Source organism: Miniopterus natalensis, chromosome 11 (assembly GCF_054644295.1).
Source record: "Miniopterus natalensis isolate mMinNat1 chromosome 11, mMinNat1.hap1, whole genome shotgun sequence".
NCBI lineage: Eukaryota > Metazoa > Chordata > Mammalia > Chiroptera > Miniopteridae > Miniopterus > Miniopterus natalensis.
In genome coordinates this window covers 51,828,483-51,844,214 of record NC_142091.1, presented here as the reverse complement: position 1 = coordinate 51,844,214, position 15,732 = coordinate 51,828,483, and the positions used below count along the sequence as shown (strand labels likewise).

The 15,732-nt window shown below is 54.9% G+C and overlaps 1 protein-coding gene across 3 annotated transcripts in view; it reads left to right on the top strand.

Annotated features, from left to right (window-relative positions):
* Window positions 1-14,805, top strand: part of PTPN5 (protein tyrosine phosphatase non-receptor type 5) — a 46,576-nt gene extending 31,771 nt beyond the window's left edge. For all 3 annotated transcript variants that reach the window (XM_016219432.2, XM_087821773.1, XM_087821772.1), the window contains exons 3-14: window positions 268-461; window positions 980-1,063; window positions 1,299-1,376; window positions 1,842-2,083; window positions 3,276-3,465; window positions 5,851-5,935; window positions 9,803-9,882; window positions 10,058-10,195; window positions 10,681-10,791; window positions 12,958-13,118; window positions 13,224-13,337; window positions 13,769-14,805. In XM_016219432.2, coding sequence (XP_016074918.2) covers window positions 268-461; window positions 980-1,063; window positions 1,299-1,376; window positions 1,842-2,083; window positions 3,276-3,465; window positions 5,851-5,935; window positions 9,803-9,882; window positions 10,058-10,195; window positions 10,681-10,791; window positions 12,958-13,118; window positions 13,224-13,337; window positions 13,769-13,862 — 1,571 coding nt within the window. In that variant the 3' untranslated portion in view covers window positions 13,863-14,805. The remainder of the gene's footprint in view (window positions 1-267; window positions 462-979; window positions 1,064-1,298; window positions 1,377-1,841; window positions 2,084-3,275; window positions 3,466-5,850; window positions 5,936-9,802; window positions 9,883-10,057; window positions 10,196-10,680; window positions 10,792-12,957; window positions 13,119-13,223; window positions 13,338-13,768) is intronic.
* The last annotated feature ends 927 nt before the right edge of the window (window positions 14,806-15,732 follow it).

Sequence of the window (15,732 nt, the reverse complement as noted above, 5' to 3'; positions counted from 1 at the left end):
ATAAACACAACGATGTTAACTCCCCGAAAAACCTCCTGCCATTTTCACTCTGTTACTGGAGAAATAAAAGAGAAATAATTTGTCCACCCACACTTAGCTGTTTCTGACGAAGGTAGGTGAATATTGCTCTGCTAATCGAGGGTGACTGCTGGAAGTGGAGCCACGCTGACTGATCCCGGATCGAGAGGAAGGCACAGCAGCCCCAGAAGGAGCAGCCCGCCGTGGGCACAGGCCCGGAGTCAGCGGCGCTCCGTCTGCCTTCCGCAGGTCTCCCCCAGCCGGTAGTGATGGAGGCCCTGGACCAAGCCGAAGGGCTCACGGACTCGCAGAGAGAAATGCCACCACCACCCCCTCCTTCACCACCCTCAGAGCCAGCTCAGAAGCCTCCACCTCAAGGCACCTGGAGCCACTCCCTCACGGTCAAGAGCAGCCTGTGCCTGTTAGCTGCCTCTCAGTTCCTGGTAAGGACTTTGCAGGCCTCACCAGGGCCTGGAGAGAGTGCGGGTGGAGGGGTAGCCCTCCCCAAGCTGGCCCCCTGGGGATACAAAGAGGTGAGGGCCTTCTTGGTGTCCCTCAGTGACTCCCAGCCCTCAGGCTGGCATGAGGAGAAGGCTGGAGTTCTGAGCTACAGCCTCAATAGCTAAGCCCCTCACTCCCTGCCCTCCCTAACCCCAGAAGCAAGAACACAGGCTGCCCCCCCCCAACCTCCAGCCCTGCAGAGGTCTCTCTGAGGACTTCCTGTCTATGGAGGCATCTCTGGGAGACTTCCCTTTGGATGTATGTAGCTGAGGTCCCCTGGGAAGGGCTTTCTCTTGGCTCCCTTTAGTCAGCTTTTCTCCAGAGAGAGTCCTCAGGCCTTCTTTGGGCACACAGTACTTGGGCCCTTCCCTCAGCTGCGCAGTCTGGACCCTGGGGAGCCAGGTTGGGAGGGGAATGGGGGTGAAGAGCCCAGGCTCCGAACTCAATTTGCTTGTCCCAGCTTGCCTGCGGGATGCTCTGGCTCAGTGGCTATGGCCCCATCTGGTCACAGAATGCCACACTCCTGGAACAGCTGGGACCCCAGGTGAGTAAGCTCTGGGACCTCCAGGGCAGGGGGGAGCAGCTGGAGGCTTCCCATCACACTAACCCCTGCACGGGGCTTCCCCTAGTTCCACCCCCTGGAGCTCTTCTACCTGCTCACCACCCAGACCTGGTCTGAAGTTTTCAGGGCCTCGGTTCTGTCCCTGTTGAAACATGAGAACTCTGTCCCCCGCACCACCACGACTACCACCCTGACCTGACTGTCTGATATTCCCCAGGCCTGGCTGGGCATTGGGACTTGGGAAGTCCCCAGTCTGCTGCTGGTCTCTCTGTCTGTGCTCCTCGTTACCACCCTGGTAAGGTGCCTCCTGACCTGACCTCAGTGCTCCCCACCTCTGACCCTGAGGCCTGATCCCCTCCAGCTCCCATTAGACATTCTGGGTAGGGCTGAGGATGGGGTATCTGTGTCCTTCCACCAGTATGCCCAGCATGGGGTGAGAGCGCCTTCAAAATTGATCTACAGTGTTCCAGGCAGGGGAAAGGGGCAGAGGCAGGGAGAAGCCTGAAGTAGGAATCCCCACAGACCACCAAGAAGTCCTCAATCCACAAGAAACTGAGGGGTAAGGGGAGGGAAGGGTCAGGGAGGACAGGACAGGGGGTGGAGGCTCCCATCTGTGTGAGGGACAGTGCCACACAGATAGCTCCCAGGATAGCAGGGCTGCTCTAGACATAGGGGCAAGGGGCTTAATCCCATGGGCAGCCCATCAGCGAGGGGACTGCAGCGTGGTCCCAGGTCCATGATGCTATATGCCTCCAACTAGGTGTGGCACCTCCTGAGGGCGGCCCCAGAGCCACCTACCCCACTGCCCCCCGAGGACAGGCGCCAGTCGGTAAGCCGCCAGCCCTCCTTCACCTACTCAGAGTGGATGGAAGACAAGGTCGAGGATGACTTCCTGGACCTGGACCCCGTTCCTGAGACTCCTGTGTTTGACTGCGTGATGGACATCAAGCCTGAGGCCGACCCCACCTCACTGACTGTCAAGTCCATGGGTCTGCAGGAGAGGTGGGAGGGGTGGAGGAGGGGTGGGCTCTGTGGGCTCAGCTCCCGGTCAAAAGGGCAGATGCCTGATTGTAGTTCCCAGTGCCTAGGACCAAGCTGACCTCATAGCTTAGCCACTGTGAGCATACGCTCTTTAGGTCTGATGTATGCAGATCCGAATGCCCCAAGGTGAGTGCCAGGAAATACCGTTACTGCACATGAGCACACAGGCATATATAAGTGTATATATGAGCACACTCACACAAGTAGTTTGGGTAGGTTTCTTTACTACAGGAATTGTAGTAAACGTGTTTGTGTTCATTGTAAATCAGTGTGGGGTAGTGTGTGGCATTCCTCAAAGGCACTTGACCACAGAGTCCTACTTTTATAGAGTGTGTCATAGTGTTCCCCAGATCACACTCTGGGAGGTGTCGACACCCTCTTTTCAGAGACTAGCTAGTTAAGCCAGATCCTACCAGGTTTGAGTTGCCCACATGATGTTATGGACAGAGAGAGCACTGAATGAAGAGTCAGTAAACCTAGCTTTTTTCCAGCTCTGCTACCCCCTTACTGTGCAAGCTTGGGCAATTCTCATCCCCTCTCTGGGACTCAGTTTCCCTTTCTATATAAAGAGAGCTCTCCCTGTTCTGGGCCTTTAGACACTAAGCACAGTAGAGTTTGTCCAGGGCAGACATCCTTGCCGCCGCTGTGCTGCCCTTGGAACCCCCTTTTTCCCTGACAGCCGAGGGTCCCGGCCTCTCCTGGATGAGATGTCCTTGACTCATTGGCAACCTCATCCCAGACTGCTGGGCCCAGGACCGTGGTACAGAGGGTCGAGCCCTGCTTCTCTGATCGAGGCAGGTGCCCTGTCTCTGGGAGCTTCCTGGGGGCCACAGGGCTGGGCACTGCCTCCAGTAGGAGAGGAGAGTCCAGGGGAGGGCTGTGGTAAGGTTGCCTCAGATAGAATCTCTGGAACTGGGGTCCCCAACCCCCCACTCAGCTACTCCACTGCAGGAGGCAGGAGGCGGGGAGTCATGCCTAAGCCTTGGGGCTGAGACTTGTGCTCTTTATGTCAGGAGTGATGTGACACCCCCACTTCTTGGAGCCCACCCAGTTCCCACCCCTGATCTCTCTGTCCCTCATCTTCCCACTCCAAACCCCCAGCTGATCCCTGCCCTGCCCCTGAGACTCACTCCCCCTTTACCGGTCTTTCCAGGAGGGGCTCCAACGTCTCCCTGACCCTGGACATGTGCACACCCGGCTGCAACGAGGAGGGCTTTGGCTACCTCATGTCCCCACGTGAGGAGTCAGCCCGTGAGTATCTGCTCAGTGCCTCCCGCATCCTCCAGGCCGAGGAGCTCCACGAAAAGGCCCTGGATCCCTTCCTGCTGCAGGCAGAATTCTTTGTGAGTCCCCTGAGCCGGCTACCCCACGATGGGCAGATCCCTCTGCTCATGTCAGTCACCCAACTAGCAACGCAGCAGAGTGGGGTGCCCAGAACTCAGCATCTGATAGATGAAAGTCATTTCATTATCAGCCCTCCTACTGTCTTGGGCAAGCTGCTTTCCCTCCGGGCCTCAGTTTCCTTATCTAGAAAATGGGGATAAAAATAATGGGGATGCTGCGAGGATTAAAGAGATCACTAAGGTGTGCAAAGCGCCCATCCGGGTGATTGGTGCTCAGTGGCATTCCCGAGTCTTCAGTGCCCAGTTCTGTGCTTTGAAAGCCATGGGAAACCTTCTCCTCTGACTGCTGCTTTCCCACCCTTCTCCTGCCCGACATCACCAAGCAGTGTTCATGCCCCTTTGAAACCTCTCCACCCGTGTGGCTATAGCTTAGGGTGGTCCTAATCACCTCCTCTCTAGACTTCTGCTACAGCCTGCAGCTGCCTCCTGCTGGATTTCAAAGGACCCAGTAAATGACACCCCTGTTTACCTGCCTGAGTACTCAGCCTAGGTCTAAGAGTTAAGACCTAGGAGATCACAATATCGCCATTATTTTTGTTGGTAAAGATGAGGTTTAAAATGAGGCTTAGGTATGTAGCAATACTGAACTTCCTAATACTGACCCCCAGAATTAAACTTTTCTACCCCCGCCCCCAGGTGGTACTGGCATATCCTGAGCCCCATGGGGCATCACTATAATTCTTTCCTGGCAGGAGGGCCAGAGAGCAGGAGGAAAGAGGAGGCTGGGACCCCAAATTCCCTTTCTCAAGCCAACAGACCCATCAGGTTACTCACCCACCTCTGTGGGCAAGGTGGGCGAAGGGCCATGACTATTGGAGGAGAGTCCCTCCTCGGAGAAGCCAGAGGGATGGGGAACCAATGTGCCTTCCTCACAGCTCCCCTTGCCCCAGCCACCCTGCTCCCTGTCTGGACTGGATGGCTCTCTGAGAAGACCTCCATCACCCTGTGACCCACTGCTCCAAATTCTGCAGAACTTGGCGTGGCCTGCATTGCCCGAGTTGGGCTAGTCCCAGCCCCCTTTTCTAGCCTTATGCCCCCCGACCCCTGCAGGGACTGTCCACCTCAAGCTAGGCCACCCCCACTCGCCCGCCTGCCACCCCCACCCCCTTGTCTTCTCCTTCCAGACCTGTTGTACATCATTCTCCACCCTCGATGCCCCTAGAAAGCCTCCCCGGACCACCCCAGCCCCTGTTCCCACTCCGAGCTCCCACCACCATCACCATCACCTCCCCTTGAAGAAAGGACTTTTGTCCTTTCTGTCGTTTCCTGTTCAGTAGACCATTGTCGATTTTGCTCAGAGAGAGGAGCACAGCCTGCACACCCATTCCACGGGCGCTTTTGCACATGTTTTTTATTCTTTTGAGTCTCACAACAACCCTAGAAAGTGAGTATTACAATCCTCATTTTACAAAGCACATACTTCATGGGTCCAAACACAGTGAACTCTATAGAACCATGTGTGGTCAGGTGCTAAACTGTGTGGGTGGACAGAAGGGGAGTGAAGAGGTGAGAGGCACGGGGGAGTCATCCCAGAGGACATGGGGGGAGGTGAGGCTAGAGGGGAAACTTAAAGGGGGGGAATGATGTGGAGAATTGAAGACAGGTGCTCCTTGCAAGTGGAATGCCATGAGCTCAGACCTGGAGGCAAGATGGAGAATGGCATATTAGCAACAGGAAGAGACGGGCATAACTGGAGGGCAGGAACCTTGAGAGCGCTGGTGATAAAGGCAGATCCCAGAAGACCTCACATTCCAGGCAGAGGAGTCCAGACTTGGAGCTCTTGGCACACACAGTGATTGGGAGGGGCAAATACAGCCCTGGGAGCTCAGGAGGTTCCTTTCTTGCTAGAGAATCAGGGTAGGCTTCTTGGAGGAGGTGGCATTTAAGATGGACAGGATATGAGAAGATGAGAATGAGGTGGAGCACAGAGTGAGCAGCACAACACAGGATCCTGCGATGGTGATGTCTAGGGTGGGAACACCGATCAACAAAGCCACTCAGCACAGGGAATGTGGGAAATGATGGTGATTGGCCAGGTTGCTTTTCAAACTTTTGTTCTTATTTATTGACCATTTATTGTCGTCTGTGTGCCAGACTAGCCCTCAATAGACAGTAGTAATAATATTTATTATGTACTTGTTGTGTGCCAGACACTATTCTAATCGTGTTTTGTATATGCACTAACTCATTTAATAGTGAATGTTAAATAAATGCATGCACTCAAGCTTGCCCTTGGACTAGAAGTTGGGGGCACAGCAGCCCCTGGAGTCAAACGTCTATGAGCGCCTGCCCACAGCTGCTCACACCCGTGTCATCCTCCTGCAGGAAATCCCCATGAACTTTGTGGATCCGAAAGAGTATGATATCCCTGGGCTGGTGCGGAAGAACCGGTACAAAACCATCCTTCCCAGTGAGTACTCACTGCCCCAGAGGGTTAGGGGCAGGTTCACCCTCCCCTGGGTGTCCCCTCACCCTGAGGAAGACCTTAACCCCCCAAGCTGGGCCTCCAGGGTCCCTCGAAGGGATGGAGGGTGGTGATGCCCAGTGAAGGGAAACACCCCCTAGTGAGGGCAGAGGTTAGTTCATTCCTTCACGCAGCGCTCTCCAGACCCTTGCCCTGGTCAGGTGTTGTGCTGGGCTGTGGAAACCCAGAGAGAAACAGCGACGATAACAGCAGCTCCTACCCAGTGTGGTGACGGCAGTGTTCTCACATCCTTGGCTCTTCAGAGTGGGCAGATTTTGAGGAAAGGCGATTAAGTTTCGGGGGGTTGTGTGGTTCATCCGCAGTCACACAGCCAGAAAGTACAGAATTGAGTTTCAAACCAGGCCTCTGTGACCCCAGAACTGGGCTCTTTTGTCTCCCGAGTTTAGTTTGTCCAGGCTGTGCACCCTCTACCAGGCGGAACAACCCCACGCGGGAGTGAGCCGCCTGTCGGGTAGTAAGCACCCCATCACTGACGGTGTTCAAGCAAGGCTGCACGAACGGTCCCCTGGAGAGTGGTAGGGATTTTCCCTCCCTGGAGGTGGTTAGACCAGGTGGCCTACTGTTTCTCTTTCAGCCCTGGAGTGTCATTTTCAGGCAACTTTAATCAAACCCCTGTCTGTGTGTCACCCTGCTCAATTCTGGCCCCAGGCCCCAGGGCTAGCTCGGAGGGGTGACTTGTTGAAAGTGAATTCCCACAAACCTACTCCACTCAGTTATGGAGTGACGAGGCTTTAAAAAGGCAGTTTTGCCATCAGCATCTCCAACAACATGTAAGATGTCATGACTTATTTTTAACTTTTAAAATATCGACTTGTGGTTGCTATGGTTACACAGTCTCTAGGTAGTTCCGGTTAAACAAAGCACCATGTAAGGCCAGGATGCACTGCTCAGGGCTGCTCACGTCTTCCCTCATCTTGCTCCCCACACCCACCTAGACCCACCTGGAGGGAGGGGCTCGGGTACCCCAGAACCTAGGCCTTTGGTTGCCACTCAGAATGGCCACTGGGGGAGGGCGGAGTCAGGCCATCACTCCACCGGGCACTGGATTGTTGAGAGGCCTTGAGCCACCCTGAGCCTCCAGGCCTCTGAGCCCAACAGAGAATGTTCTCTGTGGCCAGCAAGAATTGACCCTGTGCCCGCAGAGACTGGGCTGGGGGCTTAGGGGGTTGGGGGCAGTGACAGAGGGCAGAGCAGACTTGGCAGAGGCTCCTTCTCAGCCTCAAGACACCCTGAGATTTGTTCTTGCATTCATTCTGCTCATGCTTCCGGAGCCCCTGCCCCCAGGGCTGAGGATCCAGGCGTGAGTGAGACACAGACTCTGTGCACGGGGTGCTCACAGGTTTATGGAAGAGACAGATCTGTGGACAGTGACGATACAGAGTGACCAGGAACCCAGCAGGCAGCACTGAGAACAAGATGCAGGGGAGCAATTTCTGTCCATTTCACCACTGTGTCCCAACCACCAATGGTTCCTGGCACATGGTAGACATTCTGCACCTATCGGAGTGAATGAATGGGTGGGTGGGTGAGTGAGTGAGTGAGTGAGTGAGTGAGTGAGTGAGTGAGTGAGTGAGTGAGTGAATGAACCAGTGTCTCAAATCTAGCTCCCCTTCCCTGTCCTCACTGCCAAGTGACATTTTAGGGGTAGAGGTTAGTTGCCCAGTTTCGGGGGGTGCCGTTTACGTCGACTGCATTTACAATGCCCCTTGGAGTTGTGCAGGGCTGGGCAGCCCTCTGACCCCTAACACTTCTTACTTTGATGATTGCAGTAATCTTCTAATTAGTCTGACTCCCACATCCTACCCTCCTGGCCTCTTCTGTCATTGTCACCAAAGTGATGCAAAACCGAAATCGAATTGACTTTCTCCTCCTTAAACACTGTCGCGTCACCCTGTAATCCTCGGGTTTAGGTCCAGCCTGAGAAGTGTGGTTTATAAGACCCTTCATCAACAGGTTCGCCTCCAGCTCACCTCTCACCAGACCCCACCCTGCCCTGTGCACTTGAATCAGAGAGAATGGTATTCCCTCCTCCTTCTACTGGGGTCACACCCTGGCCAAGTCAAGGACCCCCTCTATTCCTCGGCCCCAGTACTCACAGGCCACCCACTGCTTGTCTGCTTGCTCAACACTTGGGGGCAGGGACTATGTCTTGTATCTAGGAGATTCTACTCTAAAGCACAATGCCAGGCACACTATGGGCAATAGTACCACTCCCGTTCCCACAGTGGTTCTTTAATACCAAAGACCCTGGTATCTGGCCAAAGGGGCCAGTGCCCACCTCTGGCACCTAATCTGGGCAGCGCTGACAGGAGAAGGGAGTTGGCTCATGCAGTGCACCCTGCTCCTCTCTCCTGCTGGTCACCCAGAACACCCCTCTGCTTAACCTTGCTCTTCTCCACTCCTGACACCCCTTTCCATCTCTTTCCACAGAACCGCCCACCCCCCAAATCACCTGCCAAAACCTCAGGCACTGGGGTTGGAGCATAACACGGCTGGAGAGCGGAGGCTCGTGCCATTTCTCCTGCCACTTAGCATCCTTCTTTTTACCTGTTAACTGTGGTAACATGAGTAATGACAGCAATAATAACATGTTCTGTATGCTGGGCCAAGTTACCAGTCTGAGGACCCGGTAACGTTCACTCTTTTAACCTTTACAAGATTAGTAAGGCTATGATGAAAGTGATGTCCCCAGTGTATAGATAAGGCACAGGAAGATTAAATGACACAGCTAGTAAGTCAGAACCAGGATTTGCACGCAGGCTGTCTGCTCAGTGGTGTAAACTCTAAACTGCTCCCCTCTACTTTGAGAGCCATTCTGTGCACACCTGAAGTACCTTTGGTCCATCCCCCGCTATACAGGAGAGAAAGAGGCCCAGAGAAGAGAGAAGACAGTGAGCTGGTGAGAAAGCTAGACCACAGCCAGGACCCCAGCCCCAGCCAGCTTCTTGCCCACCCCACACACCGTCTCCACCTCAGTGCCAGCCTCTGCAAACTGGCAGAGCAGTCAGTGCAGGGTGGCTCTGGCTGGAACAAAACAGATTCTACCCCAGGAAGAAGAGCAGGATGTTATGAGAGTCTATTACTGTGGGATTTGACGTGTGAATGAATTGAAGAGAGAGAAAAAGCCCCTTGTGCACACATGTCTGCTACTGAGATTCTACAGTCTCAGCTCAGATGTGGAAAGCTTTACTCCTTTTATCCCAATATTCTTCCTCAGCTTTCATCCCCCAAATCTTAACAGTTCTTCATAGTTATAAAGCACTTTACGGTTTACATAGCATTTTTGCAGCTGTTTCCTCATTTATCTTTCCAACAATCCTAGGATATAGGTATCTTTACCCCCATTTTACAGACAGGAAAACCGAGGCTTTAGAAAGGCCATGTGCTTTACAAATGTACCCAGCATGCTGGTGAGAGTGTCTGTTCAAACTCTTGCTGCCCCTGCTGTCCAGGACATGTACCCTAGATAACTCCTTTATTTAGCTTTTTCTCCCCAGAACATGAGGCACAGTGAGCCCAGGGCAGTTTAAGGGGCACAGGCAATGGGCAGGCATTGATGCTACAGAAGTAGACACCCAGGGCCTCATACTCAACCCCTCTCTTCAGCCTGGGCCCCACCTGCCTCAGCAGGCCATGGGGAAGGGTCAGTATTTTGCTACAGGGTAGGTGAAGGAGGAAATTTAAGAGTCTCAAAAAAAAAGAGGGTGCCCTGAATGGGCCAGACATGGTGGGCCCTGCCCCGGGAGGATTGCACACGTCGGATCCCAGCCTCACCTGTCTCCCCAACCCTAGACCCTCACAGCAGAGTGTGTCTGACTTCACCAGACCCTGACGACCCTCTGAGTTCCTACATCAACGCCAACTACATCCGGGTACGTAGCCCCATCCGGACACCCTCTCCCTGAAAAGGAACCCAAGCTGGTGGGAATCCATCCTCCAGGCTTATCCCTAAGCCAGTGCGGCTGCTGCCAGCACCACCTGAGTGTGGGGACTGGGCCCTGGGAACACTGCATCTGACCCTGACAGCTTGGACTTGGCTGGCCACAGGGCTACGGTGGGGAGGAGAAGGTGTACATCGCCACTCAGGGACCCATCGTCAGCACGGTCGGCGACTTCTGGCACATGGTGTGGCAGGAGCACACACCCATCATTGTCATGATCACCAACATCGAGGAGATGAACGAGGTAGGCACCCCTGCACCATCACCAGGTGTCTGCTGCTTCGTGCCCATGCTAAGCCTCTTGTTTCCATGTTCTTAAAGCAATCTTATGAGGTTGCGGAAATGTGAGGCTCAATGAGATTAAGTCATTTGCTCAGGGTCACTCCGATAGAGGCAGAGCTGGCCTTTGTACCTCCAGTGCCCTTGATCTTAAGCAGGATGCTCTAGTGCCTCCTAGGCTGCCAGGGCTGACCCTGGCTACCTCCATACTCGTAACAGCCCTAGAAAAGTCCTTCAAAATGGGCATTACTCCCATTTTCCAGATAAGGTAACTGAGGCCCAGGAAAGGAAGGTAGCTTAAATGTTGTGAAGCTGAGATTTGAACCCAGTTCTCTCTAACTGCAAACCTTAATGCCATTTTCTCTCTCTCCCCGCTGGCCTGGAGGGGCACTGTGGAGAGTGTGGTTGGGGAACTGGGAGTGTATTTCAGCTTGATTTTGTCCCCTACAGAAGTGCACCGAGTATTGGCCGGAGGAGCAGGTGGTATATGATGGTGTGGAGATCACCGTGCGGAAAGTCATTCACACTGAGGACTACCGGCTGCGACTCATTTCCCTCAGGGTGAGGCCTGGGGCTGGGCTGGGCTGGGAGGATCAGGAGTGAGGGCTTTATTGAGGACACCACAGAGAACAGGGTTCCGGAGTCCACTCTAGCTGAAATCAAGTCCTGGGTTTTCCAGGATTTACTGATGGGCATGGAGAAGGGAGGGGTGAATGGACTTAGGGGGCAGAAGCAGGACCAAACCTCTATTGTATTTATGCTGTTGGGCTCTCTGTGTGTCTACACTGTCATTCCAGCTCTGCTTCAATGCACCCAAATCCAGGACTGTCTGGATAAGGGGTCTCCAGCTGCCTCCAGCACTGTCCTTATAACTGAAAGACAGTGGGAACTTTGAGATCCCGGCTAAAAGCATCCCCTTCATCTGGCCTGTTGTATCCAATATTTCCACCAGAGGGCAGACACTCCTTGCTGCATTTGAGTTGCAGGAGGAAGTTGTAATTACAGAAAAAGGGAAGAAAGAGAGACACAAAATATGAGCAAGAGGAAACAGCCCAGAAGAGTAGGGAAAGGGATCCTCCCACCCTGAAGTGGTGCTTCTTCCAGGGGCAGCATAATAGAGGAGACTGTTCCTTTGGAATCAGGAGGATCAGTGGGTTCACTTTTTGAGAAATGATAAGAGCCACATGTGGGGAAGGTGGAACCACTTTAAAAACCCCAGAAGCTGGAAGAGGTGAGCTGGGCACCAGGAAGCTGACGCTCTATCCAGAAACAGCCGGGGAAGTCCAGTGATGCCTGCAGTCACAGGGTCTAGTTCAAGGCCTGAGACTTGTTCCTCTTAGCTGCCCGTCTCCCACTAGAGAGGATGCAAGGTGGGGTACTAGGGAGCACTCAGCCCCCTGAGGGCAGTGCCCACCTGAACAGCTCTGAGATATAGGCCTGGGTGGAGGGCAGAAATCTCCAGGAGGGCGGGGGGCAGAGGCTGTGTTAACTGTCACAGCCAGATAACACAGGGCCCCAAGGAACCAGATTCCTGTTGCCTTAGAGAGAGAGGCTTGGGGGAGGCAGGGCTGCCTCATCTTCTCAGTGCCACAAGACTGGTTAGGAAAGAATCGGGGCAGCTTGGGGTTTTGAGGCATTTACTTCTGTCCATAAACCCATATAATCACCTGCCCTGGGCCTGGTTCTGGGTTGAGTACTGGAAACAGAGCTGACTAAAGCCTGTACTCTCCTCAAGGAGCACCCATAAAATGGTAAGTACTGAACACAGAAGAAGGGCACTGTGCCAACTGGGGTGCTCCCTGTATCCTACCTCCAGTGTCTTTCCTGAGGGCTTCCTGGAAGTGGTGATGCTGAATGGAGAAAGAGTTGACCAGGGGGCAAACAAATAGGGGGTTTTTTCTCTGCATTCCAAGTAGAGAAAAAAGTAAGGGCATGGAGGGTAGAACAGCTAGCTGTGTGTGTGCATGCATATGTGTGTGTGTGCATGCATGTGTGTATGTGTGTGTGTTTATCTACAAATCATTGGGAATGTGGGAGTATCGAGTGCCAGTGCACAGGGGCAGGAGACAGGCCTGGGAGGGTAGACCCTGAAATGTGTATCTTATTTGCTAGGCTGAAGACTAAGGAGAATGGGTTTTGTTCAGAGAGCAAGAACCACAGAGGGGTCTTGAGCAGGAGAGCAGCGTGTCCAGATTTGGGCTGCAGACAGACCATTTTGACTGGTGTGGAGATGGAGCAGTCAGCAGGGGAGGGAGAGGGGTCTGCAGAGGGGAGAGATGATAAAAGCAAAAGTGGAAGAAGTAGGGGGGGTCGGGGCAGGGAGGGGAGGGAAACACTTGCTGGGGGTGGGGGTGGGCAGACCAAGTGCAGCGAGGTGAGAGGAAGGGTTATGTGGTTGAGGGGTGACTGGGCTGTTTATTAAGCAACTGGGAGTCAGGAGTGAATTGGAGAAGGGACTCTTTGCCTCTCTTGAATGATGCTGGAGTTGCCGGGCAGAACTGATGTGAAGATAATGCCGGTTCTGCTGACCAGCCGCCACTACCAAGCCGGCTCTGGGTCTCTGTCTGGTGCCACTGGGCGATGTGGTGTTGATGGCAGAGGCCCAGGGTCCCACTCCCTGTGGCCACCCTCCTGTGTTCTTTCGCCTCCCATCCCGTCCCCTTCTCTGTGCTTTGTGGGCTCAGAGAGCTCACCTGGATCTGGGGTGGGCCTCTGTCTCCTGGACAGAGCGGGACTGAAGAGCGAGGCCTGAAGCATTACTGGTTTACATCCTGGCCCGACCAGAAGACCCCAGACCGGGCCCCCCCACTCCTGCACCTGGTGCAGGAGGTAGAGGAGGCCGCCCAGCAGGAGGGGCCCCACTGCGCCCCCATCATCGTCCACTGCAGGTGGGTCCGTCCCAGCCACCCGCCAGGGCAGCGCAGCCCCACGCGCCCCTGCTGCCCCGCCCCCTCACCTCACCCCCTCATCCCCCCAATCCCCTCGGCTCTCAGTGCAGGGATTGGGAGGACTGGCTGCTTCATTGCCACCAGCATCTGCTGCCAGCAGCTGCGGCAGGAGGGCGTGGTGGACATCCTGAAGACCACGTGCCAGCTCCGTCAGGACAGGTCAGCCCACGGGCAGGGTGAGGGCACGTGGAGAGCTCGAGCCCTCGGGGCGGAAGGGAGAGACTGACACAGGCATGGGGAGAGGGGCAGGAGGACGCACTGGGTGTGGACCGACTGGCTGATGGGGTAGGGAAAACAAGTAGAGGAGCTGGATCTGGACAGCTAGTAGCTGGATGAAGAGGGAAGAGAAACAGCAGGTGACCAGAAGGATGGGCTGAGAGTGGTGGGAATGCCATCTCCATCCCTGCTATCTGTGCCAGGGCTGGGAGGGACAGGAGGGGCAGAGGGGATTGGCTGGCTAGGGCTGGCCTCTCCGAGCTTCACAAAAGACAGGGTCTCTCATGAATGGTTGGTACTCTGTGGGTTGGGGGCACCCGCCTGCAGCCCATCCCTCAACAGCCCTATCCCCACTGCACGTCTCTGCCGGGCAGGGGCGGCATGATCCAGACGTGTGAGCAGTACCAGTTTGTGCATCATGTCATGAGCCTCTATGAGAAGCAGCTGTCGCGCCAGGCCCCGGAGTGACCCCACTGCTCCCCCAAGGTCCTCCGGGTACCACCCGGCCTGAGTCTGGGCCCTCACCCCAGCCACACCCCCAGGGCCCTGCCTCTGGTCCTGGCCTGCTCCCTGCCCTGCCCCTCCTGCTTCCTTCCCTCCAGCCTGGCCCCTGCCCCCAACATAGCTCTTCCTACTGTATATATCGGGGAGTGGGGCAGGGTGGGGGAGGGATGTGCCAGGCCAGGCCTGGGGCTCCAGGACCTGACCCACATCACACAGACCTGGGGCCTCAGTTTTTAATGACGGTCCCATTGCTACTTGATCCAAAATGTGTGTCCCGCACTCCAAGTGTCCTGCCACAGCGTGTTCTGTTTGTCCATCCATCTCTCTCTCTGCTGTCTGTACCGGACACTGTGTCTCCTCAGCCTGGGAAAGGGGTCATGAGCTCCAGCCCCTAAGCCGCCCAGGCAGAGGTGCCTGGCTCAGGCCCCCACCCCACTTCTCCCAACAGGCAGATCGCATTTTCCCCCAGTTATTGGGATCAGGGTGGGGAAAAGGACCTGAGGACCTGAAGGTCAGGCATGGGGAGCTTCTGAGTGGGGAGAGAGATCTCAACTGGGGGAGAGGTCTCTGGGTTGGTGCGGGTAGGAGGGAGAGGGGGAGCTCTGAGGGCAGGTTGGGCACTTGGCCCCAGATCTGTGTGAAACATTTTTCTGTGTCACTGTGGAAAGCCTTCCCAGAAGTCTTGCTGCGTGTAGCTCTGCGTGTGTTCCCGTGTCCATGCGTGTGTTGAGAGCCCATCAGCAGGGCATGCATGACTCTTTGGCAACATGTGTTATCTTGGAGCCACGTGTTTTTATTGCTGACTTTAAATATTTATTCCACGGCAGACAGAGACATTTGGTGTCTTTTTATAATTTGCTCGTGGTCATTGAATAGAGCAATAAACAGAGCATTTTGAGCAAAACTAGCCTCCTGGGTCTGTGATTACTTCTCCCCTCCACTCCCTGCCTCCCGATACTGGTCTTCTCCTCCTAGAGTGAGTGAGCGCGTGTGTGTGTGTGTGTGTGTGTGTGTGTGTGTGTGTGTGTGTGTGTGAGAGAGAGAGAGAGAGAGAGAGAGAGTGTGACCCTGTCCCTCAATCTCCCTATCACACCCTTGTGGCGATTGGGAGTATGGAGAAAATCCAGATCTGCAAAGCCAAATTAGTCCATTGGACAGGATTCTCACACACCCTCACCCCAATCCAGCCAGAAGCCCTGAGATGTGGAAAGCCTCAAGAACAGGTGTGGAGGCTTCTACAGAAGGCAAAGTGGCTGGCCAGGTACCAGTTCTGACAGATAGGCCTGAGAAGCCAAGGCTGGGGCAGGGGGGCATTCAGGTCACTGCCCCAGGCCCCTCCCTGTTGGCCAGCACACTTATCCCATGTTAGCCCTACAGGTCCCAACAGCAGCTGCAACCCAGTAATTTCCCTTTTAAGGCCTGGGCTGAGAGTAGCCCCTCCCAAGGGGCCTGGGGAATCTGCCCATGGGCTCAGGTTCTAGACACTTCTGCTCTATTCTTGCCCCTGCCCCAGGGATGCAGCAAAAGTAGCTCTGATGACAAGGCTGGCAAGCATGGGTCAGTTCAGGGCAGGAGGGGGCCCAGGGCAGGGCTGCTGATCAGCCACCAGGCCTTTCCCAGAACCTCGTGTGGGCTGGGCTGGGGTCTAGCCATGCAGGTAGACTATACACAGTGAGAGAAAAAAAGGAGTGGCTTGAACAGCTGGGATGGAGGTCAGGGTAGGGGCATGCTGTCCAGCAAAAGGGTGGGCTCCTACCCTTCTACCCAGATGGGGGTATTGGGCTGTACAAGTGGGAAGGGAGAGGAGGCCTAACATTTTCCTCTCCTTACCCAG